Genomic DNA, 26,410 nt, shown 5'->3' with positions numbered 1-26,410 from the left:
AACTCAATTTTTAGCGACCAGTTCAGGTCTGAAGTCACTTTGCGAGGCTTACATAATAGAAACCACCCAAAAATGACCCCATCTAAGAAACAACACCCCTCAAGGTATTCAAAACTGATTTTGCATACATTGTTAACCCTTTAGGTGTTGCACAAGTTATTGGCAAATGGGGAGGAAATTTGAGAATTTCATATTTTTGTCAAATTTTTCATTTTAACCCATTTTTTCCACTAACAAAGCAAGGGTTAACAGCCAAACAAGATTGTATCTTTATTGCCCTGACTCTGCCGTTTACAGAAACACCCAATATGTGGCCGTAAACTACTGTACGGCCACACAGCGGGGCGTAGAGTGAAAGGTGCGCCGTTTGGTTTTTGGAAGGCTGATTTTTATGGACTGGTTTTTTGACACCATGTCCCATTTGAAGCCCCCTGATGCACCCCTAGAGGAGAAACTCCCTAAAAGTGACCCCATCTAAGAAACTACACCCCTCAAGGTATTCAAAACTGATTTTACATACGTCGTTAACCCTTTAGGTGTTGCACAAGAGTTATTGGCAAATGGGGATGAAATTTGAGAATTTCATTTTTTTGCCTAATTTTCAATTTTAACCCATTTTTTCCACTAACAAAGCAAGGGTTAACAGCCAAACAAGATTGTATCTTTATTGCCCTGACTCTGCCGTTTACAGAAACACCCCATATGTGGCCGTAAACTACTGTACGGGCACACAGTAGGGCGTAGAGTGAAAGGTGCGCGGTTTGGTTTTTGGAAGCCAGATTTTGCTGGACTGTTTTTTTGACACCATGTCCCATTTGAAGCCCCCCTGATGCACCCCTAGATAAGAAATTCCATAAAAGTGACCCCATCTAAGAAACTACACCCCTCAAGCTATTCAAAACTGATTTTACAAACTTTGTTAACCCTTTAGGTGTTGCACAAGATTTAATGGAAAATAGAGACACAATTTCAAAATTTCACATTTTTGGCAGATTTTCCATTTTAATATTTTTTTTCCAGTTACAAAGCAAGGGTTAACAGCCAAACAAAACTCAATATTTATGGCCCTTATTCTGTAGTTTACAGAAACACCCCATATGTGGTTGTAAACCGCTGTACGGGCACACGGCAGAGCGCAGAAGGAAAGGAATTCCATACGGTTTTTGGAAGGCAGGTTTTGCTGGACTGTTTTTTTTTTGACACCATGTCCCATTTGAAGCCCCCCTGATGCACCCCTAGAGTAGAAACTCCAAAAAAGTGACTCCATTTTAGAAACTACGGGATAGGGTGGCAGTTTTGTTGGTACTAGTTTAGGGTACATATGATTTTTGGTTGCTCTATATTACACTTTTTGTGCAGCAAGGTAACAAGAAATAGCTTTTTTACCACGTTTTTTTTTTTTGTTATTTACAACATTCATCTGACAGGTTTTATCATGTGGTAATTTTATAGAGCAGGTTGTCACGGACGCGGCGATACCTAATATGTATACAATTTTTTTTATTTATGTAAGTTTTATACAATAACTTCATTTTTAAAACCAAAAAAATGTTTTAGTGTCTCCATAGTCTAAGAGCCATAGTTTTTTCAGTTTTTGGGCGATTATCTTGAGTAGGGTCTCATTTTTTGTGGGAGGAGATGACGGTTTGATTGGCACTATTTTGGGGTGCATATAACTTTTTGATCGCTCGCTATTACACTTTTTGTGACGTAAGATGGCAAAAAATGGCTTTTTTTACACCGTTTTTGTTTTTATTTTTTTACGGTGGTCATCTGAGGGGTTAGGTCATGTGATATTTTTATAGAGCCGGTCGATACGGACGCGGCGATACCTAATATGTATACTTTTTATTTTATTTATGTAAGTTTTACACAATGATTTCATTTTTGAAACAAAAAAAATCATGTTTTAGTGTTTCCATAGTCTAAGAGCCATAGTTTTTTCAGTTTTTGGGTGATTATCTTGAGTAGGGTATGATTTTTTGCGGGATGAGATGACGGTTTGATTGGTACTATTTTGGCGTACATGCAACTTTTTTGATCACTTTTATCACCTTTTTTGGGAAGTAAGGTGGGCAAAATTTCAATTTTCTCATAGTTTTTTTTTTTTTTTTTTTTATGGCGTTCACCGTGCGGGGAAAGTAACATGACCGTTTTATAGATCAGGTCGTTACGGACGCGGCGATACCTAATATGTGTAGTGTATTTTATTTTTTTTATTTTTATTCAGTGATAAATGTTTTTTTTTTATCTTAACTTTTTTCACTTTTTTTTACATTTTTGTGACCCAGACCCACTTGGTTCTTGAAGATCCAGTGGGTCTGATGTCTGTATAATACAGTACAGTACAATATATATTGTTCTGTACTGTATTTTACTTACACTGAACAGATCTATGCTTTTAGCACAGATCTGTTCAGCACCATGGACAGCAGGACGCCTGAGCAGGCGTCCTGTTGCCATGGGAACCTTCCCCGTCTGCTCAGAACTTCGCAGACGGGGAAGGGTAAGCACAGGGCTGAGGGGGGCTCTCTCCCTCTCCATCGGGGGGCTGCAAAGGCACAGCAGCCCCCCGATGGAGAGGGAGGGAGCTCCCTGACCGATCACAGTTAACTTTTTCCATACAGCGGTCCGTACGGACCGCGGTATGGAAAGGGTTAAACGGCTGACATCTTCACAGATGTCAGCCGTTTATACCAGGGTGCCAGCAATGTGCTGGCACCCTGGTATAACCACTAGAAGCCAACGATCATTCATGGGGAGGCGGGCGGGGGATCGCGCAACGCCCCCACCGCCTGCGACACCCCCCCCGCACCACCCTCCGGCATAAAATCGTGCAGGGGTGCAGGGGGGGGGGTGAAAAATATTTATTTTAGCCACTCTAAAGTTTCTGATCCCCGCGGTCAGGGACCGCGGCGATCAGAAACTGCAAAAAGCGCAGCAAACCGCAGGTCTGAATTGACCTGCGGTTTGCTGCGATCGCCGATACGGGGGGGTCACATGACCCCCTCCTGCATTGTTACGGGATGCCGGCTGAATGATTTCAGCCGAAATCCCGTTCCAATTAACCCCTGGGGCGCCGGAATACAGATTTTAAGTCAGGACGTACCGGTACGTCCTGGGTCCTTAAGGACTCGGGAAATAGGGCGTACCGGTACGTCCTGGGTCCTTAAGGGGTTAAGGGATTTAAAGGGTTTCTGTAGAGCCATTTCTCAGTCTCAGATCAAAGACCTTACTAATGTAATCTTCTCACAGGGGTCCCTCAAATTAAATATTAATTGGTTCCAGAACGCCATTGTAAGTTGAAAGCATTGTAAGGGTCTGGTTAAGGGCTTGTTCACACAAACATATTTTGCGTTCCGCATACGGTCCGTATACGGAACCATTTATTTCAATGGATCCGCAAAAGATGCAGACAGCACTCTGTGTGCAGTCCGCATCCGTTGCTCCGTTCCTGTCCTATTCTTGTCTGTTTTGCGGACAAGAATAGGCATTTCTTTAATGGGCCTCCTGTTCCGTTCCGCAAATTGTGGAAGGCACACGGGCGGCATCCGTTATTTGCGGACCGCAAAAACCGGCACGGTCGTGTGAACAAGCCCTAAACCTCATGATTTTCAGGGACAAGTGATCATAGGAATAATCAGGTCCTTATATTGAAGCTGCCGATCAGACGATGTACAGGCTCATGTCGGCTGATTTGCATGTTTAATCAGGATGAAAGATGCATGATTGCTGGTAACACATCTCCCAATGTAATCAGGGGTGTGCTACCAATAATCATTACAACTGTGGTAACAATTGCTCCTCCCGCATGCACTTTGCATGGGCCTGTGAAATAGGTCAGTGCAAACTAGTGTTGGGCACGAATATTTAGAATATAGTGATATATATTCGTATTTTCGAATATTCTAGATTTTTTTTTCCATCTGAACCCATGATTCCTCCCTGCTTCTTGCTTGTGGGCCAATGAGAAGGCTGCAATGTCTTTGTCTGAACTTAGCAACATCCCTAGCAACCAATAGGAAAGCTGACTACCACTTACTATATAAGAACCTCCCCAGCAGCCATTTTCTGCTGTTTTTTAAAGTTCGGAGAGAGAGAGACAGCAGTGTCATTGCTGTGCTCTGTGCTTTCCACTCATTACATTAGATAGTTAGATAGCTTATATATATAATACAGATAGTGGGAGTTAGTCAGTGTAGGTTAGATAGTGATATAGTGTAGATGATAAGTTCCAGTGCAGGGGGTTAGGTAGTGTGATAGGAATTACAGTTTCTCTGCTGTCCATACATACATGCTACAGACATAGTGCTGTGATGTCACAACAATACTCAGTGCACCAATCAGTAATATCTACTCGAACCTGATAAAATGTGAAGTTGCATGTATTGCCCCAAAAATATGCGCATCATTAGTGCCGATTTGTGTAATCACGAATATATTGGAGCACTCTATCTGCATATAAAGCTGCCGTGCCAACCATTTTCTCCAGTCTCAGGAAACTTCTAGCAGTTTGAAAAATGTAGCATATGTGACCCACGCCTCTTTTTTGCGCGCAATACGTGCATATTTTATTGCCGATTTTCGCAATCAAGAAAATAATGGTGAATTCTCGAATTCACAAATTTATGACGAATATTCGCTAAAGTATTTGTGAAATATCGCAAATTCGAATATTGCCCCTGCCGCTGATCACTAGTGCAAAGGAGCACAGATCGGTGCTCATCCTGTCCAAATATCATACCTTACCTTAGGTAATCGCCCAAAAACTGAAAAAATTATGACTCCCAGACTATGGAAACACTAAAACATGATTTTTTTTGCTTCAAAAATGAAATCATTGTGTAAAACTTACATAAATTTAAAAAAAGTATACATATTAGGTATCGCCGCATCCGTGACAACCTGGTCTATAAAAATATCACATGATCTAACCTGTCAGATGAATGTTGTAAATAACATAAAATAAAAACGGTGCCAACACAGCTATTTCTTGTTACCTTGCCTCACAAAAAGTGTAATATAGAGCAACTAAAAATCATATGTACCCTAAACTAGTACCAACAATACTGCCACCCTATCCCGTAGTTTATAAAATGGGGTCACTTTTTTGGAGTTTCTACTCTAAGGGTGCATCAAGGGGGCTTCAAATAGGACATGGTGTCAAAAAAAACAGTCCAGCAAAATCTGCCTTCCAAAAACCGTATGGCATTCCTTTCCTTCTGCGCCCTGCTGTGTGCCTTTACAGCGGTTTACGACCACATATGGGGTGTTTCTGTAAACTACAGAATCAGGGCCATGAATATTGAGTTTGGTTTGGCTGTTAACCCTTGCTTTGTAACTGAAAAAAAATATTAAAATGGAAAATCTGCCAAAAAAGTGAAATTTTAAAATTGTATCTCAATTTTCCATTAATTCTTGTGGAACACCTAAAGGGTTAACAAAGTTTGTAAAATCAGTTTTGAATACCTTGAGGGGTGTAGTTTCTAGAATGGGGTCATTTTTGGGTGGTTTCTATTATGTAAGCCTCGCAAAGATTTGCTTCTAAACTTCTAAGCCTTGTAACATCCCCAAAAAATAAAATATCATTCCCAAAATGATCCAAACATGAAGTAGACATATGGGGAATGTAAAGTAATAACTATTTTTGGAGGTATTACTATGTATTATAGAAGTAGAGAAATTGAAACTTGGAAATGTGCAATTTTTTTTACAAATTTTTGGTAAATTTGGTATTTTTTTTATAAATAAAAATTAATTTTTTTACTTCATTTTACCAGTGTCATGAAGTACAATATGTGACGAAAAAACAATCTCAGAATGGCCTGGATAAGTCAAAGCGTTTTAAAGTTATCACCACTTAAAGTGACACTGGTCAGATTTGCAAAAAATGGCCTGGTCCTTAAGGTGAAATAAGGCTGTGTCCCAAAGGGGTTAAAGGGATCAGTGATCTAGACCAGGGATCAGCAACCTCCGGCACTCCAGGTGTTCAGGAACTACAACTCCCAGAGTGCCCCATTCACTTCTATGGGAGTTAAAAGAACAGCCAAGCATGTTTGCATGCTGGGAGTTGTAGTTTCACAGCAGCTGAAGTGCCGAAGGTTGCTGATCCCTGATCTAGACAGTCACATACAGTGCCTTGCAAAAGTATTCACCCCCCTTGACTTTTTTCGTGTTTTGTTACATTACGGCCTTAAATTCAATGTTTTGTTAATCAGAATTTTATGTGATGGATCAGAACACCATAGTCTAAGTTGGTGAAGTGAAATGAGAAAATTATAAAAATAAAACAATTGTTTAGAAATATAAAACAGAAAATTGTATTCACCCCCTTTGTTAGGAAGCCCATAAAAAGCTCTGGTACAACCAATTACCTTCAGAAGTCACATAATTAGTGAAATGATGTCCACCTGTGTGCAATCTAAGTGTCACATGATCTGTCATTACATATACACACCTATTTTGAAAGGCCCCAGAGACGGCAAACACCTAAGCAAGAGGCATCACTAACCAAACACTGCCATGAAGACCAAGGAACTCTCCAAACAAGTAAGGGACAATGTTGTTGAGAAGTACAAGTCAGGGTTAGGTTATAAAAAATATCCAAATCTTTGATGATCCCCAGGAGCCCCATCAAATCTATCATAACAAAATGGAAAGAACATGGCACAACAGCAAACCTGCCAAGAGACGGCCGGCCACCAAAACTCACGGACTGGGCAAGGAGGGCATTAATCAGAGAGGCAGCACAGAGACCTAAGGTAACCCTGGAGGAGCTGTAGAGTTCCACAGCAGAGACTGGAGTATCTGTACATAGGACGACAATAAGCCGTATGCTCCATAGAGGTAAATGATGCAAATCCTCAAACAATCCATGTTAATTCCAGGTTGTGAGGCACCAAAATACGAAAAAAGTCAAGGGGGTGAATACTTTTGCAAGGCACTGTATGCTGAAAATGCAGACTGCCTGTGGTACTGAACATGGTGTCCAGTTACAGTGACCCATTTCATGCTGCAAACATTGTAACCCGAGGTCCTTATTACGTAAGAGCAGTTTGTATTTTTTTATTTTGCAATCCTGGGAATGTCATAAATCACTTGACTACAGTCCAAACAGTTAGGCACCAGTAGCAATTTCTATACATGGACTTCTGGCTCGTTAGATATGTCCAGTCCTGGTACAAAGAAATCCATTGTCAGTGCTAAGCCTTATTCACATGTCAGTGTTCGGTCACTGATTTCCATCAGTGATTATGAGCCAAAACCAGGATTGGAGCGTACATAGAGACACAGTATTAGGCCTCCTGCACATGACGGTATCCATTTTTGCGGTCGGCAAATCACATACCCGCCGTGTGCCTTTCGCATTTTCAGGATCTCTAAGTCCTGCTCTCTGTTAGAAATTCCTATTCTTATCCTCAACACGGATAAGAATGTTCTATTTTTTTTTGCCGGGCTGTGGAATGGAAATACGGATGCGGACAGCGCATGGTGTGCTGTCCACATTTTTTGCAAACCCCATTGAAATTAATAGGTCCGCATTCGTTCTGCAAAATATGCGGATGGGATGCAGACCAAAACTACGGTCATGTGCATGTGGCTTAATGATCCACACCTGTTCTTTGTTTAGACCGGCACCTGGTTTTGGCTCAGAATCACTGACCAACCAAAACACTGACGAGTAGGGATGAGCGAACTTCTGTTTTCAAGTTCGGCGTACAAAGTTGGGGTTATCTAAGAATTCCGTTATGGATTCCACCATGGACCATAGGTTATGGCAGGAATAATCTCATTTACTTTACAGGTAAATTATAACATTGCAAGCATACTGATGGTCTTCAAACAGCCAGTCTATTTCCACACAGTGTTATATGTTTCCATTTTCATCACATAAACATAATGTAGCCTCACGATAAGATATAATCTATAGCCCTGCATACCTCACCATACAGAAGTTCTTTTCATCTGGTGCAGGAGATTATCAGAGAAATATGCTGATATTACCAACAGATTACGGAGCAGAACTAAGGAAAAACGTGCTAAAATATCTTTACTTGCTTTACCATTCATCCGACGTAGCCAGCTCTTGCCCTACCATTTGGATATGAGTGATGAACAGCTCTTCTGATATTTATATGTTTGACATGTTGGAAAGTCTACTTCTGGAGACCTGACATGAGGATTTGAAGAAGTTGTAGACTATGAGATGTGTGAATTTATGGCGACCTTTAACCTGAGCCTTCTTCATGCGGTGTAGGCCAAGGCTGGTGTCACCTATGGCAAGTTCATGCCTCTAGTGGTCCAACATGTTTCAAAATCTCCTAATTTTCAGAGAGGACATAAACATTTTTACCTAGCTCATGCACACTGTGTATTTTTGTCGGCATCTGATCTGCATTTTTTGCGGGTCGGATGCAGACTAATTCCCTTCAATGGGGGCCGCAAAAGATGCAGAGTAAGTCAGTTCAGCGGCACCCGCAAAAAAAAAAAAATATAGAACATGTCCTATTCTTGTCTGTTTCACGGACAAGGATAGGGCTGTTCTATAGATGGCAGAAAGTTCTGTTCCACAAAATGCCTAATGCACACGGCTTGTATGCGTGTTTTGCGGACAGCAAAAACATCTACGGCCATGTTGGTAAGCCCTATATGTAACCTCCTCCTTGGCTTGGGGCAAAATGTGGCATAAAAGACCTAATGTAAAGAAACAATTAAAGGTACCAGTGTGGTTTTTCATAGACGCTATTCCATGAACATTTCCTACAAATGTTTCTTTAAAAATACTATTTATATGGGAGTGATATATCAAAACTGGTGTAAAGTAGAACTGGCTTGGTTTCCCATAGCAACCTATCAGATTCCGTCATTCATTTTCCAAAGGAGCTCTGAAAAATGAAAGGTGGAATCTAATTGGTTGCTAGGGACAACTAAGCCAATTTTCCTTAATACCAGTTTTGATAAATCTCCGCCATAGTAGAATTTGTTTTTTTTAGAGTTGATGTCATTGCCACATAACTACCTCTATTAAAGCGAAAAACAGCAGTGTTGTTTTCACCTACAAAACATACAATGTACAATAAAAAAGTCACTAAACACACTCGTGAAAATTTGCAGAAATTGACAAAATTATTGAAAAAAAATAAAAATAAAATGATCTAATGTCAAAGTGAAATACTGATGCGTCAATACTAAAAGCCATTTTCTTGGATTTAAATAGTGATGACCAGTTCTTGGGGCCTCTTTATACTGGCAAATTTCACAGGCGATTGTTGGGAAGGAGGCGTTCCTTCCCAGCAAGCGCCTGCTCATCAATGAAGGAGACCTCTGCATTTACATGCAGCGATCACCTCCACAGCTAATGCCATCGCTCGTCCTCATACAGACTTGTTGCTTGGCATGATCTGCAGCCAGCAATCGCCAATTTATGGGGACTACACAAACGATCCAATTACCCCACGAACGGGCGTTTTGCTCATTCATCAGGTAATCGGCGGAATCTTTACACCGGCAGATAATCGCTAATGAACATTCCTATGAATGCTCATTAGTGATTATCTAGCTTATTCTTGGCCTGTGTAAAGGGCCCTTTAGGACAGGTTATCAATATCAGATTACAGGTGTCCGACTCTTAACATCCCCGGTTATTTGAAAGAACCATGGCAAAGGCAGTTTTTTTGGCCTGACCCCATGTTCATTGGTTCTGCAGCTCAGACCCACAATGGGGAGATTTATCAAAACTGGTGAAGAGGAAAATTTGTTTAGTTGCCCATAGCAACCAATCAGATTCTGGCTTTCATTTTTCAAAGATCCTTTGGAAAATAAAAGGTAGAATCTGATTGGTTTCTATGGGAACAAAGCCAGTTTTCGATAAATCTCCCCTAGTGTACCGCAGTGTGCCTGGTCTACAATGAAGACTGCCATGGCCTTTTCAAACAGTGGGAGTCACTGATCTGATATCGATACCCTATTTTAAGCATAGTTCATCAATATTTAAGCCAAGGAAGATACCTTTAAACTTGTGGTGGTCATCTAAAGAGAACCTGTTAGCAGGTCACCTTATTTATTTGAATTGGTCTTCAGGAAAGCAGCCACAAGGGAATGAGCATCACTTGTAGGCCTCCTTCACACAGTGCAGTGTTTAGGTCTTCTTTCCTTTATATATAAACGGGTCTAAAAGACCTTCCTAGTACAGTAAAAAAGCATGATGTAAAAGACTACAGAAAATTGACTTCTGTAGGCTTGGTCTAATGGACGCTGTACCCAAAGAGAGGAACACCTTTCCTCGGCAGAAATTAAATTACAATTTGGGGTGATCTGAAATGCCGAAAATGGGATCGGATCCCATCAGGTGTTATTATAGAGGTTTCCAGGATTGGAAAATTATGGCTGCTTTTTTTTTCAGAAACAGTGCAACACCTGACCAGAGGTTGTGTTTGGTATCACAACTGAGCTCCACATACTTCAACTGACCTGTGCGGCATTACCGGACACCACCAGAATCCATGGACAGGCATAGCGCTGCTTTTGGAAGAAACCAGTCATGATTCTCTAATCCGGGACAAACACCTGTAGGAGATTAGAAAGAAAGGTCTATTTCTTGTAACCTTCCTCTTACTACTATACCATGGGGCACTATAACACTGCCTGATGTTCGGGCAGGACGAGCACCGATGGATTATAAGAACACCCATGGGTGCTCAATTGCTCTGGCCTGTTACACAGACCCATGTACCGCAACTCAAGTAGGTTGGTTGCTTCTTAGGTTCGCCGTATATATGCAATAGCTGGGAACTATGGCACATTGGCAGTGACTTATTTCTTAGGCTAGATTCACACACAGCATTTCTATGATATTTTTATTCGGGGGAAAAAAAACACTACAGCCAGATGTTACTTTATAGTCTATAGTAAATTGAGTTTTGGACATTTTGGCATTCATTCTTCAAGAGGCAGCGTGCTATGGGTAGGACATCTAGTGTTTCCCCCACAGGCTCCACTTAAAATGTTATCAAAATTGCTTGGTCATTTTTTTTTTTGAGTGTAAAAAACCATGGGGGTAAACTTATTTAAAAAATGAAGGAAGAATTTCATACAAGCAAGGCATCTACGGTAATTTATTAAGGGTTTAGACGCTTTTTGCACCTCACTAGACACTTTTGAAAAATGTCTGGTAAAGAGGAACGTGGCTAGTTGTATTAGTAAACTATGCCCGATTCATTAATGGCATCCAAACAGTGGTATAAAATTACACTAGTCCTGAGTGAGTGTTAGGCTAACTTCACACTTGGGGCAAAGCAATACTGCAAGCTATTCAGGTAGGGTACAGCCTGCCAGTGTTGTCCGGATTGGGCATAGCCGGACCCCATTGACTATTATGAAATCCGTCTGCACCCCAGCATAAATGCCCGGTTTTGGCCGGACAAAAATTGCTGCACAAAACATTTTTTGTGCAGCGATATCCTGGCATTTATGTGGGGCAACCGCTGGTTCCCATTATAGTGCTGGAGAGCTTTGTCGCAAGGGTGAAGTTAGCATAATAAATAGTGTCTAATCTTCTGCAAGATATGCCCATTTTACCACCGTGACTGAAATACAGCATGTCTGATCTTTTTCTCCTGACATGCCAGGGCACAGCCTAAAGCTTTAGATAGTGGGCTGGCTTGGCCAATGTACACCTAACGTGGTCAGTATTTGCTGTGAAATCTTCGGCGATAGCGCCGTTTAAGTCTACAGATATCTCAATTACAGGGACCAATGGTAGTAATGGGAATTGCAGACTGGCGGCAACACTTCTTCCAATAAGCAAGGCTGGTATTTACTTTAGTGTCAAAGGGGTTGTCTCATCTAAGACAATGGGGGCATATCGCTAGGATATGCCCCCATTGTCTGATAGGTGAGTGCCCCTATATTAAAAATGGAGCCCAGAAAGTTGTGGAGGGCGCACTGTGCATGCTGCCTCCATTAATTTTCTATGGGCCCACGGCAAATAGTCGAGCGCTGGCTTGGGAATTTCCGTCGGGCCCATAGAAGTGAATGGGAGCAGTGGCCAGTCATGCGTGGTGAGCTCCCATTCCCTCCTATTGGGGTGGTCGGATCACAGTCCTCCAGCCACCACTTTGTGGGGCTCTGTTCCCGATATAGGTGCGGGTCCCAGCACCCATAATAGAAAGAGGGGTCATATCCTAGCGATATGCCCCCATTGTCTGATATGAGACAACCCCTTTAAGGCCTCATGTACACAAACATATTTTTCATCCATGTGCCATCTGCATTATTGGGGCCATGCATTATTTTATTTTTTTGTGGATCCCTGTGACCATTCCACAAATTATAGGACATGTCCCATTCAGTAAAGTATTGTGAGCGAGAATAGTCCTTCCTATTGAATTTAAAATCTATGTTGTTTGCAGACTGAAATACAGGTGCGGCTGTGTGCATTAAGTCTAATACAGAAGAGTTCCTAAATGGACGGTGGATGGACATCACGTTATGCCATAGCCAAACTTCAAGGGGAATCAAGGAACGAGGTCTAAATGCCTGGCAATTCCCAAAAAGGAGTGTAAATGTTATTTTCTGTGAGGCAGCTTGTACATTTTGTTCTATAGTACATGACAAACCTAATTGCTACTTCATAAACAGGCAAGTCATAATAAGAGTACAGCAAATGCAATGAAACGCTGCCGAGGAATCTTCAAGGGTGTATTACGGCCTGCCTGTATCATGAGACAGGATCTTGTTCTGCCAGTACGCTAGTCACATGAGCATCTGTTTTATCACGTCTTAAGTCACGTAGACAGGCACTGTAAAAAAATATATTAAAAATCCCCGTATTGCCGTGAGCATTGTATGACTAATGGCAGTATTTGCATATGTAATGTGTAACCTGCCTGCCTTCAGTAAAACAAAATTGGATTCAATATTTTTTTCTCTGAGCAGTGTATTCATTATAAAACATTTTACCTACACAAATTTTACTGATACAGTTAAAAGGAGTCTGTCACCAACCGGACCGCTTTTAAACCGATCACATAGTTCAGTGGGACACAAAGACAGGACACAGATGTTACCTTTGTTTCGTTTTTCAGATCATCCAAATCGCCCAAAAAGTATTTATGATATGCTAATGAGCGGTCGCAAGTGCCCAGGGGCGGAGAGTTTGCTGAAAGTGCCCAAGTTCCCCCGCCTCATTCGCGCCTAACTCCGCCCCTCAGTAAGCTCAGGCCAGCCCTGTGACATCATATATCCCTATAGGCCGTTCGCGCATCGCTGCCGGGCCCGGGCATGCGCAGTGTTCTGCCCACAGTGGGAAGAGGCACAGAGATATGCAGTGCGCATGCGCCAGTTACTGGCGTAAAATCGGCGCATGCGCACTGCATATCTCTGTGATGCACGAACGGCCTATAGGGATATATGTCACAGAGCCACAGGGCCGGCTGGAGTTTACTGAGGGGCGGAGTTAGGCGGGGGAACTTGGGCACTTTCAGCAAACTCTCCGCCCCTGGGCACTTGCAACGGCTCATTAGCATATCATAAAAAATACTTTGGGCGATTTGGATGATCTGAAAAACAAAACAAAGGTAACATCTGTGTCATGTCTGTGTGCCACTGAACTATGTGATTGGTTTAAAACCGGTCAGGTTGGTGACATACTCCCTTTAAACTACTAAAAAATTATTTCGTTTTAAACTGGATAACAACCAATATGGCTGCAAAATAAGGTGACACTTTTTTTGACCACAGAACAGCAAATATACTGGCCCTATGGTGTGCAGTGGGACTGATGTGGAGTGACAATCGTAGCACAGAGCTGCAGGACATGTTGGCGAATAAGTAGGCCCATTCTACTTATGACAATAGAAAAACGAAATCGGCAGCTAAGTTTGTCTCCTGGGTTCCCCAGACACCTGAATGCCACATCCGCCTAGACAGTGGCGATCACTACTCCCGTACCGGCAAACTGGGTAAGACCTGCCATTCGTGGATTTAGAAAGGCATGGCAAACAGTCCTGTAGGAAGAGAAACGTGAGGACAGAGGTAAAATACACACGTACCTTTAACAAAAAAATGGAGGCCATAGGTATACAGTGGTGATGGGCAGCCTATTATCCAGGCAAAGCTTTCTCCAGCAGGATGGGTCAGATATATTAATTTAAGGCCAGAAGCCTAATCTTCAAGATGTATCCAACTGTGCAAATCGCCCTGCATTGCTTATGTGCAACCAAACGGTTGCAAAAGTTAACCCATGGTTATAGGAATTTTCCAGCACTGAATGCAATATGGCATTTGCACAGTAGCCTAGAAAAGAAGACATCCAGGGGGGTAGGTGGGCCATACCATATTTATTTCCTTAGAATAGTTGGGGTTCTCTTGAGATAACCACATCCAAATGGTGAAGATATTTAGCAAAACCACGTACATATTTTACTCTAGCCTATTCCAAAGTATTATTCCAAAATGGGGAGGTGCATCCCGAATTTCCTTCCAGGTATTTTATGGGATAGATCCGCTTTATGACGATGAAGTCGTGGGTCCACTTTCTCCTTGTCTCCTGAAATCAAGACATCATAGACCTAACAGACACAGACCGTTTAAAATGCCAAGATAAGAAACCATTTATTATAGAGAAGAAAAATCTCTCATTTAAAATAGAAATCTGTACATCTTTTGTCACAATCAATATACATGAACTGTACAAATTTACAGCAGTTCATAATTTATCAAATAAAAGACTAACAAAGTTCACAAAATAGATGGTGGTTTGTGGAAAAAAACAAAACAAAAAAAAAACGACTTGTTTTACCCAATTAAGTACAAGAAATTACAAAGCAGAACTCCACTTTTCTAAAAATAAGAAGTTTACTTCGTCTTAGAAAACTACAAGCTAAGAAATGTACAGAGAAGCTGGCTGGTGAGAAGGCCATAGTTCAGACAGTGTCTTTAGGAAGGATCTTTAAAGCCTGGGCTCAAGGCAGAAAGCCGTAGGTTCAATACTTTCACGTCGCGATAGAGAAGGATCCTCAAGTATATACATCTAGGCAGACTAGGAGTACCCCCCCCCCCAGCTCTATAGACTGTACAACTATTTTCAGTGCAAGATACGTCTGCCTCCAGTAAGTGTCATATTCTCAACTCCTCGCCTTGCAACCGAGCTGCCAGAGATAGTAACATTAAAAACATTAGTGCAAGTTATAGTCTGCAGGAAACCGCAGAGAGAAAAATAAAAATCTTACAAATACTCTGAGCTTTGGGTTCACAGATGAAGGGTTATGTACACCTTGTGTCACCGTGTCAGGATGTGTGCAGAAGCGGTGGCTGTGACCGGAACTAACGATAGAGGTCACCGATCTTCGAGATAAGCTCTCCACACAGGGTGTACCTACCTACCCTACTAGAGTAGAATCACTAGGCCCAACGTCCAGCGAGATAGCACTACCTTATAGATACAGGCTATTAATTGACCAGAAAGCTACTGTCAAAACCATGGCACTTTCACATCAGTATGGTCTACTTCTATTTTGTGCCCGATCTTCACAGTTGTGTGATTTGACACTTCACAATCCATCCCCATAGGAGCCCTCCCAAATTAAAGACAATATTACTCCATCTGTTACAAGATGATACAGCCCCCGACCATATCTTAACCAGACACAGTCATCATGTTGTAGGCTTTGGAGGGGCTTGTTCGCCCGAGGAGGAGTTCATCTTTGCAGCTGATTCTGCTCTCCACGAGGGACGAGCTGCTATTTTGGCTACTGCCCCCTGATGGTACGGCTTCGTATAAGACGCATATAGACCCATCCTCCCCGATGCGGTAAGACACTTCGAAGGGATCTATCCACAAGGTGAGTTCGCGTGGCAGGAGTTTGAACATGTCTTGGCTCCTCAGTCCAATACGGTCTGCGGCTTCTCCAATCAAGGGATCCATTTTGTGGTTAATCCGAATACAGCGGTAAGCAGAGCCTTTGGTGGGCTTCTCTGGAAACCAGTGGTGTCTGTAATGGTCTGCAATGAAACACGGGGTTACTCAAGGGACAACACATCTCTCCTTACGTGTTCATTTACGGTGTGGGGCAGAGGTCAGCAACCTTCTAACATGCCGCATTCACTTCTATGGGAGTTTTGAGAAGAGCTGGGAATAGTAGTTTCACAACAGCTGAAGTGCTGAGCCCTGGCCAATAGGTAATACATCACCACCAAACAGTAGACCAATGGACCTACCCTATCACATAAAACAAACCCTGGATATGCAAATTGCACTCATTTTCCCAGAAAGCATTGCGTGAAAGACTCTCCCACACCAGCTAGACCTACGCAAGGCAACCAGAACCCCTCCCATCTTAGGGTAGGTTCCCGAGGCAGATGGTGGAGCATAGTTTGCCCCACTGTATTCAATTAGAACCCACACCTAAACTTACCCGGCGTGCCATGGGGACAGAACTGGAATCCACTTTGTGGGGGGAAGGGAATAACATGTCCATACATGCCATAGTTTCCACAAAACCTACAATGATTCCATGACGTGTGACAACAGCTAAACCAAGTTCTGCCATGGACTTTGGCCGAATTTCCTGGTGGAAATATTAGCTGTGTGAACACAAACATAAAAATTAAAGGATGTCTAATGATATATATTGAGTGAGGAAGGAGTAATACCACCGTATGGATAATACACACAGACAGGAGCGATAATTACACCCCATCGGGGAGGTGTTTTCTGGCTGTAGCCACATCTAACAAGGTTCTATCGCCCATCTTGGGATCTCAGTGAAGGAGTGACTATAGGGGTCCCATCCAGTGAGCTGGCACTGAGCCCACAACACTAGTATGTACAGTCACATACAGACAAGGAAGGGATCTGCCCCTAAAGACGTCTGGGCAGGAAGGACACGACACCCTGTACTTTCCGACCACTGAAGGGGGGGAGGGGTGCAAACAAAGACTGGGCCAAACAATCGCACTACTATAGCAATCCTGATGCCAGCTTCTTACCTGCCAGGAGCTCCTGTAAGGACTGGTTGAAAGTCTGCAGTTCCCGATCGTTCATCAGCCCCTTGGTCCTCAGGAACTTGGAGATAAAGGCCACCGCCGCGATGATCTCAGGCTTCATGTTGATCCGGGGGTAGTGCGTATGCATGGAGGCTGCGGACACAACTCAGGAACTTCCCCAGCGACTTTTCTCAAAGGCCTGATTATTTTTGTCGGTAACAACGTTGCGTTGGTTTGTTTTTAGGGCTTAATTTCGGGGTTTTATTAAAGTCGTGAGCAGACGAGCGTCATGGCCGGAGAGACAATGGAGCTGGCTATATTTACAAGGGTAACTGCTGCTCTCTATAGCACATCCATGGAGGAGGCGGCAGAGAGACCACTTTTCCTGTCACATCCACACAGACACTCTTCCGCCTGCTGAAGCTAGAGAGTGAGCTCAGTTCTTTCCAGCGCGCTGGTTTATAAGCAGAACGCGAGGATGTGACGTCAGAGAGGCGTGGCCCCGCAGGCGGACCAATGGCTGTATCACACCACGCAGACGACGCCGTGTTGCGGGCAGGACTGAGCTGAGCTGACGTCACCCCTCAGCAAACAACTGCGAGCTCGGGGGGGGGAAGTCCCTTTGTAAACAAGCCAGAAAGGGGGAAGGTAGAATGAGTGCTCTGCCCCAGTGTACTTCACGTCTGCTTGTGTTGTTATGAGTATCGCCGCCCTATAGAGAGGCGCAGACCATTTTATTTTTTTAGTCACCGCTATGCAGTTAGAAAGCGAACGCGAAAAGTGGCGACGGCCAGCGGCGGGGGAGTAGCCCCGCCCCCACCGGAAAGCAGCCCGAGAGCACAACAAGACAAAGTCACGGCTATGCAACAAACACAGCTGGGATTAGAGGGCAGGGGTCGCCTGCTGACGGGGGAGGGCGCGCCGCACTCCCCTCCCCCCGCCGTCTTCCGCTCGTTCTATGTACTGTTCTTTGAAGTGGGAATTGACGCTTCATTGTTCGCAAACTGCCAGCAGGAAGTGTGGCTGGCACCTCAGAGAATATGTGCCCCCATGAGACCAGTAAGACTGGAGCCCTCTTTACCAGGGAGGACACATGTATTCCACCTCGCTCGGTCTGCCTGAGGCCTGCACTCTGTCATCAGCTGCCATATTGTTTCTGGATCTGTGGCACAGCAGAGACAACCAGCCCCCAGTGGGCCCCATTCATTTATAATATTCCAGTATATAGCTCCGTTCTTCCCCTTACATCTGGCGCTGCAATACTCTCTCCAGACACTAAAAGCCCCTTTACCTGTGCAGTGTCGGGAAGGAAGCTTTCCATGCAGTGATCTCCTCCACAGTGTTGGGAGTTCATGCCATACCTTGTTTAGACACCACGATCTGCTGTTGGCAAACAAAGAACCAGGTGTCCGCACCAACGATCCAATTACTCAGATATTTGGCAGCACCTTTAGGGTACTACCATGGGGCGCTGCAGTTGGGTACCCCCCCCCTTTCTGCTGAACCAGCATCGGCTCCTTCTCCTGCATGCCTGCCATGCTCCACTGAGCTCCATCTGGTTTGACATTGCTGCAGCCAATCACTTGCCGCGGTGGTGTCTGGCACCCCTTGCATCGTGACAAATGGGCCCATGGTTGTAAGGGGAACCATACACCGCCATGACCAGTGATTGGCTGTGCCAATGTTGACATCGATGGGGCTGAAGCAGGTGAGTCCAACTCCCTTTGCAGGTCCAGGAAAATAGGGTGGATTTGCTACCACCACCCCCCCCCCCATTTTTGAATATTGTACTGAGCCATATAAACCATATAATCCATCATGTGTATTGTGTTACGCCAACAGTCTCCAAATGGTAGATGTACCCTGTTTCCCCGAAAATAAGACAGTGTCTTATATAAATTTTTGCTCCCAAAGATTCGCTAGGTCTTATTTTCAGGGGATGTCTTATTTTTCCATGAAGAAAAATGCGGTACACATTTATTGTTGAACAAAAAAAAAGGAAATCAGGGTGGGGAGGGGGTTCACTTAAAATGGCACAGGGGGATCAGAGAAGGGAATCAAAATGACACAGGGGTATCAGGGTGGGAAGGGGGATCACTTAAAATGACACAGGGGGATCAGAAGGGGGAATCAAAATGGTACAGGAGAATCAGGGGGGGGGGGGGGGTTACTATAGCATTTTAGTACCCCCTTCTGATCCTCCTGTGTCATTTTAAATGATCCCCCTCCCCACCCTGACCCCCCTGTGTCATTTTGATTCCCCCCTCTGATCACCCTGTGTCATTTTAATTACCGTTTTTAGTCTCCCTCCCCCATCCTCACCAGACATCCCCCACCTTCCATCAGATATTCCCCCCCCTACCTGTCACCCCGTCCCCTGTGTGTCCGTGCCAGCCAAGTTGTGAGACTCCATCAGGGCAGAGCGAGCAGCGGGCGGAAGAATGCGGCAGCTTGTCCTGGCTGCGGCCAATCAGTGAGCTCCTTACATTCTGGGGTGGCTTGCTTTATAATCGGGGAGGCATTATGTCCGGCCGATGCTTTATAATCGGGGAGGCATTATGTCCGGCCGATGCTTTATAATTGGGGAGTCATTATGTTCGGCGGATGCTTTATAATCAGGGAGGCCTTATTTTCGGGGGGATGCCTTATATTACAGCGATAGGCAAAACTAGTGGGAAGGTCTTATTTTCGGGGAAACACGGTAGCAAAGCAAGAATCGGCTTGATAGAAGACCGACCACGCTCCTAGGTCTAGCCTGCTCTTACATTGATGGATTGCTCCTTTGTTTTCCTGGAATTAAAGGAATCTTTTTCAGTTGTAACAGGTTATCATCACCTGTCCACAAGACCAGGCTGAGCGGGCCTTTTCTGGCATTTCCGGTGTGTCGATCCGGGCAGGAAGTGGAGAGCAGCGGGGACCGGAGTAGCATTGGATCGGTGAAGTATGTGTTTAAAGTGTACCTATACCTTATTAAAACCTATTGTAAGTTCCATAAAATACATTTACATAAACTTTTTTGGGTGAAATATGAACCTGTTCCGGTACCTATAGCACTTCGTACCCCTGTAAACTGCTGTATACTGGAGCATGGATTCCCCTGCGGCAGAACGGAGTGGTGTACAGGTAGGAGCTCCATAGCACATCTCTGCTCCGCTAAACCCTGGCATACAAGGGCTATGTCAGGCTTTAGCAGAGCGGGCACAGGCAGAGGAGCGGTGTCTTATGTGAGCTCCTGCACTCGCTCTGCTCTGATAGCCTGAGTACCTCTTTAGTACAGGCTATTAGCAGAGCAAGCGATCATCTCCTAGATTGTAAGCTCTTGCGAGCAGGGCCCTGGCTCCTAGTGTTTCAGTTGCATATTATCCAGTTAGCTTTGCTTTGTATATGACCCCTATGAACTTGTAAAGCGCTGCGGAATATAGTGGCGCTATATAAATACATTTTATTATTATTATTATATAGGGCAGGAGCTCACATAAAGTATCGCTGTTCTGTCTGTACCCGCTCTGCTAAAGCTTGTATGCCAGGCTTTACCGGAGCAGAGCTTGTTCAGGCAGGAGCAGCAACATGCTATGGAGCTCCTACTGGTACAGTGCGGGCACAGGGGACTCTTTACTCCCATACCCAGCAGTGTATAGGAACATGGATTCTATAGTGAGGTAGCCATCTGAACTTCAGGTGCCTATATTGCTTGAGAAATGTAAAAAAAAAAAGATATTAGAAAAATGTTTTTATGGCATCTACATCACCCAAAGATCCCCATCCCCACAGTGAAACATGGTGGTGGCAGCATCATGCTGGGGGGATGGGACTGGGAAACTGGTCAGAGTTGAGGGAAAGATGGATGGTGGTAAATACAAGGATATTCTTCAGCAAAACCTGTACCACTCTGTTCGTGAATTGAGGCTAGGACGGAGGTTCACCTTCCAGCCGGACAATGACCTCAAACACACTGCTAAAGCAACACCTGACTGGTTTAAGAGGAAACATGTAAAGGTGTTGGAATGGCCTAGTCAAAGCCCAGATCTCAATCCAATAGAAAATCTGTGGTCAAACTTAAAGATTGCTGTTCACAAGCGCAAACCATCCAACTTGAAGGAGTTGGAGCAGTTTTGCAAGGAGGAATGGGCAAAAATCCCAGTGGTAAGATGTGGCAAGCTCATAGAGACTTATCCAAAGCGACTTGGAGCTGTGATTGCTGCAAAAGGTGGCTTTAGGGGGGTGAATAGTTATGCACATTGACTTTTTCTGTTATTTTGTCCTATTTGTTGTTTGCTTCACAATAAAAATAAATAAATCTTCAAAGTTGTGGGCAAGTTCTGTAGATGAAATGATGCAAATCCTCAAACAATCCATGTTAATTCCAGGTTGTGAGGCACCAAAATAGTCAAGGGGGTGAAAACTTTTGCAAGGCACTGTATCTAAAGTGTATGACCATCTAAATCTCAGGAGCAACGTCAAATTTTTGTCAGACAAATCTTGCCAAGCCTTGCAGCTCTGAGGTCCAGGTTCAAATCCATCCAAGGACAACATCTGCGTAGGGTTTGTATGTTGGGTGGGTTTCCTCCTGGTGCTCCCGTTTCCTCCCACACTGTAGAGACATAACGATAGGGACCTTAGTTGAGCCCCATTGGGGACAGTGAGTGATGATGATGTCTGTAAAGCGCTGCGGAAAATAGTAGCGCTATAGAAGTGTGTAAATAAATACTCAAAAGGCGATAGTTGTGCAATTTAAAATGGCCCTGTATGTTGGCACAAACACACTGTATACAGATCTCTCTCTTACCTGAGGACTGCACAGCAGGCTGGTGCCCGCAGAGAAGCAGCTGTGATTTCCTCGCCTTTTGTGTTCTCTTATCAGATTTCTCTAGCTCAAGAACAAGGCGCTTCTCATTATGATAGAGTGCAAGGAAAGCTGCAGTTCTCTAGTATACAAGTATATGCTCTCCTGTGTCACCAAATGGGAACCTACGTGTTATCTGCTCTTGTGTTAGGAACAGCATCTGGTAGGGTAACGTCAGGTTGCAGTGGTAACCGTGTATGAAGATTGCGGTATGTTTGCCCGGGCTCCAGTGTTTGTGTAAGCCATTGATTGCATATGCTGGGTGCAGTTCTTTGTCTTCTAGCCTCAGCAGACTGCCTTTCTCATTGATAGGGAGTACTGTATTTGCATTTCAGTTATAAAAAGGGAGGATTTATCTTGCTTTCATGGCCTAGTGTTTGATTCGTATGTGAGTTCGGGTTATTGGTGTGTTTCTCAACAAGTTAATAAAGGACGGTAGACAAATTAGAGTTAAATAGTGTCATATGGTTTCACCATGCTGTCAGTTCTAACTGCCCCTAATCTGCTGTAACGGCCGACAGTCTGATGTGTGTGGAGAGCGCCCAACTCTCCCCAAATAGATGATGTCGATCAGGCGAAGCGAATATTTAAGCTAGATCCTTTTGTTCTCCCAGGAGAGGTGTCTGGCAGCAGTTTTCTCACCTCTCTGCTTTGAATATACGTACATGTTCAACTGAACTTGGATGTGTGTGAGGGAGTCGGAAGAGATAGCTGTCGCTTTGCCGATGGCTATCAAATGTGTAGGGCCGCCTTAATCTGGCCATACATTATAGATGGCAGTCTCTCCCGACCCTTCTGGTTTGCATGTGTTCTGAATGGGGAGAAAGCTGCTGCCAGACGCACCTAGAGATGGCTTATCTCCCAGAGAACAAAACGATCCAACTGCTTGATCCTTCTCTCCCACAAATCTGAACCTCAAAATTGGCAGATTGGTCCAACATTAGAGAGGTTGAGCAACACCCTGCCCCCGAGCGGACCTGCTAAGGTAAACATACCTGCTTCCCGGCTCTACTTCGCTCTACTACCTAAGCTGCTTCTCTAGGCTCCCTGGATGGAAACTTCCTGTTTGAGGTTGCTGCAGCCAATCACTGGCTGTAGTGGTGATCTCCTTCCTTTGCGTTTTGTGACCATTTGTCATGACATAAGGGAAGCGGACCACCGCTTTAGTCAGCGATTGGCATCAGGTGAGTCAAATGGGAGGGTTACATCCAGGGAGCCCAGCTGAGGCCATACAGCGAAGGAGCCGGGAAGCATTTTTACTACTTTGAATGGTGCACAATCCCTAAACTGCTTAAAGTGAACCTCCCATAAAGTTTTGTGTTCTTTTGCCCATCATGTGAACTGGATCATGGGTGTGACCTCTTTTATACCACCTCCGGGTCTCCCATTTGATCACGTGATTGACAAACTGACCTGATTCACATAGCGTCTGCTGCATGGATTGGAAGTCTCCATTTCAATGCAAGTCTATGAAACTCACATTTAGGCTCTCAGTCTTGCAAAAACAAGGAGAGGGATACATGAAATGGCTGTCTTCATTATCTTTATACTGTAGTGGCAAAAGAGGTGGACATTTTATATCCTCCCCCCATGAAAGGTGGATGTTGGGTTTCTGCAAATTAGTGAGGGGTCATTGGGGCGGTGTCGGTTTCTTGTGGGGAAGTAATCTGGCGATTTTTACCTCATGGGTTGGAGAGGTGTCCTTTTAGCAGTCAGATTATTGTGTATGGGGGAATACATGACATGGCTACCTGCTCTGCTAGCAGAACAGCCGCCGACCATTTTATACGCTCGGCCAATATACTTTTTCATTTTGTGATAAAGCGGGCAAACTTTCCAGTTTCCACCATATTTCATAAAGTGATTCTATGACATTTATGTGGCATTATATACTTTATAGTAGTGGACCAGACAGCCATTTCATGTATCGACACAGTGGTAGATGGACACCTCTGCCACACGTAATGAGGTAATATTAATGGATTGCTTTAGGGACCTCCAGCCAGGTAATATGTGCACAACAAAGCTAAAACCCAACATCCACCAGACCGCATTGTGACCACAAGGCCACCACATCACTCTACCTAACAAGTGTCCAGAGTATTCAGCTATCCTCCCCAAGTCCAGACATGTATAGCAGCAGGAAGATGCTGTTGATAGCGGAGGAGGGGATGCAGGCAGTAGAGGCAGAGATGACAGTCTTTGTGTACTACAGATAAGAGCCATTACTCTAGGGCAGTGATGGTGAACCTTTTAGAGACCGAGTGCCCAAACTGCAACCAAATACCCACTTATTTATTGCAAAGTGCCAACACGGCAATTTAACCTGAAATACTATATTGTATATCTTTCATGTACTTTATCATATAGCTATAATAGCTTAATAGCCTACATTCAGTGCGCTGCCTGTACTGTTCATAGTGCGTCCTGTGCTGATAAATTGCAGGAAAAGTCTAAAGCATATTGGTACGCTATAGACTTTTTCCAGGGCGCGGGTGCCCACAGAGAGGGCTCTGAGTGCCGCCTCTGGCACCCGTGCCATAGGTTCGCCATCACTGCTCTAGGGTTTCTTTAAAGTCACTGTAACTGGTAGCTTGAACTATGCTTTAAAGGCGTTCTCTTACAACCATTTTTTCATGTGAAAAATCATAACATTTTTTTCCTCTGTCAATACTACTGTCCCATACTTCTAGTGTACTTTTTTTATACCCTCTTATAACGTCCACCTAATGCCCAGCCATGAGGATCAGAGCGGCCGCTGGAGTGGTGGTCATTTGAACTAGTGAGCATAATGTCTTTTGTTATTTAACACATTCCCTGCCTTTTTAGCTTTTTTTTTTTTCTTCACTCCGACAACCCCATTCACACGTCCGCAAAATGGGTCCGCATCCATTCCGCAATTTTGCGGAACGGTTGCAGACCCATTCATTTTCAATGGGGCCGGAATGTGCTGTCCGCATTTGCGGATCCGCACTTCCGCATCCGTGCTTCTGTTTCCGCAAAAATATAGAACATGTCCTATTCTTGTCCGCAATTACGGACAAGTTTAGGCATTTTTTATTATAGTGCTGGCAAATTGCGGAACGTACATTGTCGGTGTCTGTGTTTTGCGGATCCGCAAAACACTTACGGACGTGTGAATGGACCCTAACTAATGTATAAATTTAAACAACGCAGGGTACTCCATACATTTAAATCCATCATTGGTATATAGGATGTAATAACGGCCATTTGACACAGGTGGATAATCCCCTAGATAATCGTTCACAATAATTGTGTGGTGTAAACTTTCAAGGATGGAAAGAGAAGTGATAATTCACACTACGTTCCCGCATAGGGAACATCGTAAAAATGAAAAATGAGTGTTCAGAGGAATAAACTGGTGTTAAAGGGCTTCTGTCACCCCACTAAACAGTTTTATTTTTTTTGTGTACTTATAATCCCTATAATGCGATTTATCCATACATAATGTGATTCATCATTTTGGTTCAGTAGATTCTGCTAAAAATGTACTTTTATAATATGTAATTTTACCTGTCTACCAGCAAGTAGGGCGGTTACTTGCTGGTAGCAGCCGCATCCTCCTATCATAATGACGCCCCCTCCGCATGTTGATTGACAGGGCCAGTGAACGGGATCTCTCTCTGCTGGCCCTGTTTGCATTCAAAATCTGGCGCCTGCGCCGTACTTGTCTTCAGTCGGCGCAGGCGCACTGAGAGGAGCACGCTCGCTCAGCCGCTCCTTCCTCAATGCGCCTGCGCCGGGTGTAGATGTGACGTCATCGGCGCAGGCGCATTGAGGAAGGAGCGGCCGAGCGAGCGTCCTCCTCTCAGTGCGCCTGCGCCGATTGAATACCGTTACAGCGCAGGCGCCAGATTTTGAATGCAAACAGGGCCATCAGAGAAAGATCCCGTTCGCTGGCCCTGTCAATCAACATGAGGAGGGGGCGTCATTATGATAGGAGGATGCGGCTGCTACCAGCAAGTAGCCGCCCTACTTGCTGGTAGACTGGTAATTTACATATTATAAAAGTACGTTTTTAGCAGAATCTACTGAACCAAAATGATGAATCACATTATGTATGGATAACTCGCAGTATAGGGATTATAAGTGCACAAAAAAAAAAAAACTGTTTAGTGGGGTGACAGAAACCCTTTAAGGCTGCTTTCACACAGCTGTCTGTGGTCCTTTAAACATGGACCATGTGACGACTACATTTCCTGCATTGACCATGGCTCATCTGAGCAGAACTCACTGTGTCATAGTGATCTACTGTTGGTTTACTGTCCTGTACTCACAGTATCATTTGTTTATAGGACAGTAGACCCAAGGTCAGGATGGAACTTCTAGCATCATAGATCACTGTAAAGCCGTCGGTTTAGCTCAAGATGAGCTACAGTTGGTTTAGGAAATGCAAGCGTCACACGACCGTGTTTCACGGATTACCGTGCAAAAGCGACCTAAAATACTTTGGCTAGTTTCACACTAGCACAAAATTTTTCTGGAAGGGAATAGCCTGCTGGAGTTCATCATATCTAGTGTAGCCAGATACTACCTTTCCATGCCGGAGCCCATTGACTG

The 26,410-nt window shown here is 44.1% G+C and overlaps 1 protein-coding gene across 1 annotated transcript; it reads right to left on the bottom strand.

Moving 5' to 3' along the window:
• Nucleotides 1–14,587: 14,587 nt before the first annotated feature.
• On the bottom strand, nucleotides 14,588–17,623 carry BTG1 (BTG anti-proliferation factor 1). Its single transcript, XM_040408774.1, has 2 exons — nucleotides 16,990–17,623; nucleotides 14,588–16,002 (listed from the first exon to the last, which is right to left on the bottom strand). Exons 1-2 carry the CDS (start codon nucleotides 17,132–17,134, stop codon nucleotides 15,638–15,640), a joined length of 510 nt encoding a protein of 169 aa, XP_040264708.1. The 5' UTR covers nucleotides 17,135–17,623; the 3' UTR covers nucleotides 14,588–15,637.
• Nucleotides 17,624–26,410: the final 8,787 nt, after the last annotated feature.

This window comes from Bufo bufo, chromosome 1 (assembly GCF_905171765.1).
Source record: "Bufo bufo chromosome 1, aBufBuf1.1, whole genome shotgun sequence".
Classification (NCBI taxonomy): domain Eukaryota; kingdom Metazoa; phylum Chordata; class Amphibia; order Anura; family Bufonidae; genus Bufo; species Bufo bufo.
This window is presented reverse-complemented; position numbering and strand designations above follow the sequence as displayed.

Coding starts and splice junctions, on each gene's coding strand:
- BTG1 (XM_040408774.1), bottom strand. CDS start 17,134: ATGCATACGCACTACCCCCGGATCAACATGAAGCCTGAGATCATCGCG. Junction 16,003..16,989: donor CTTACAGGAGCTCCTGGCAG/GTAAGAAGCTGG, acceptor GTTTCATTGCAG/ACCATTACAGACACCACTGG.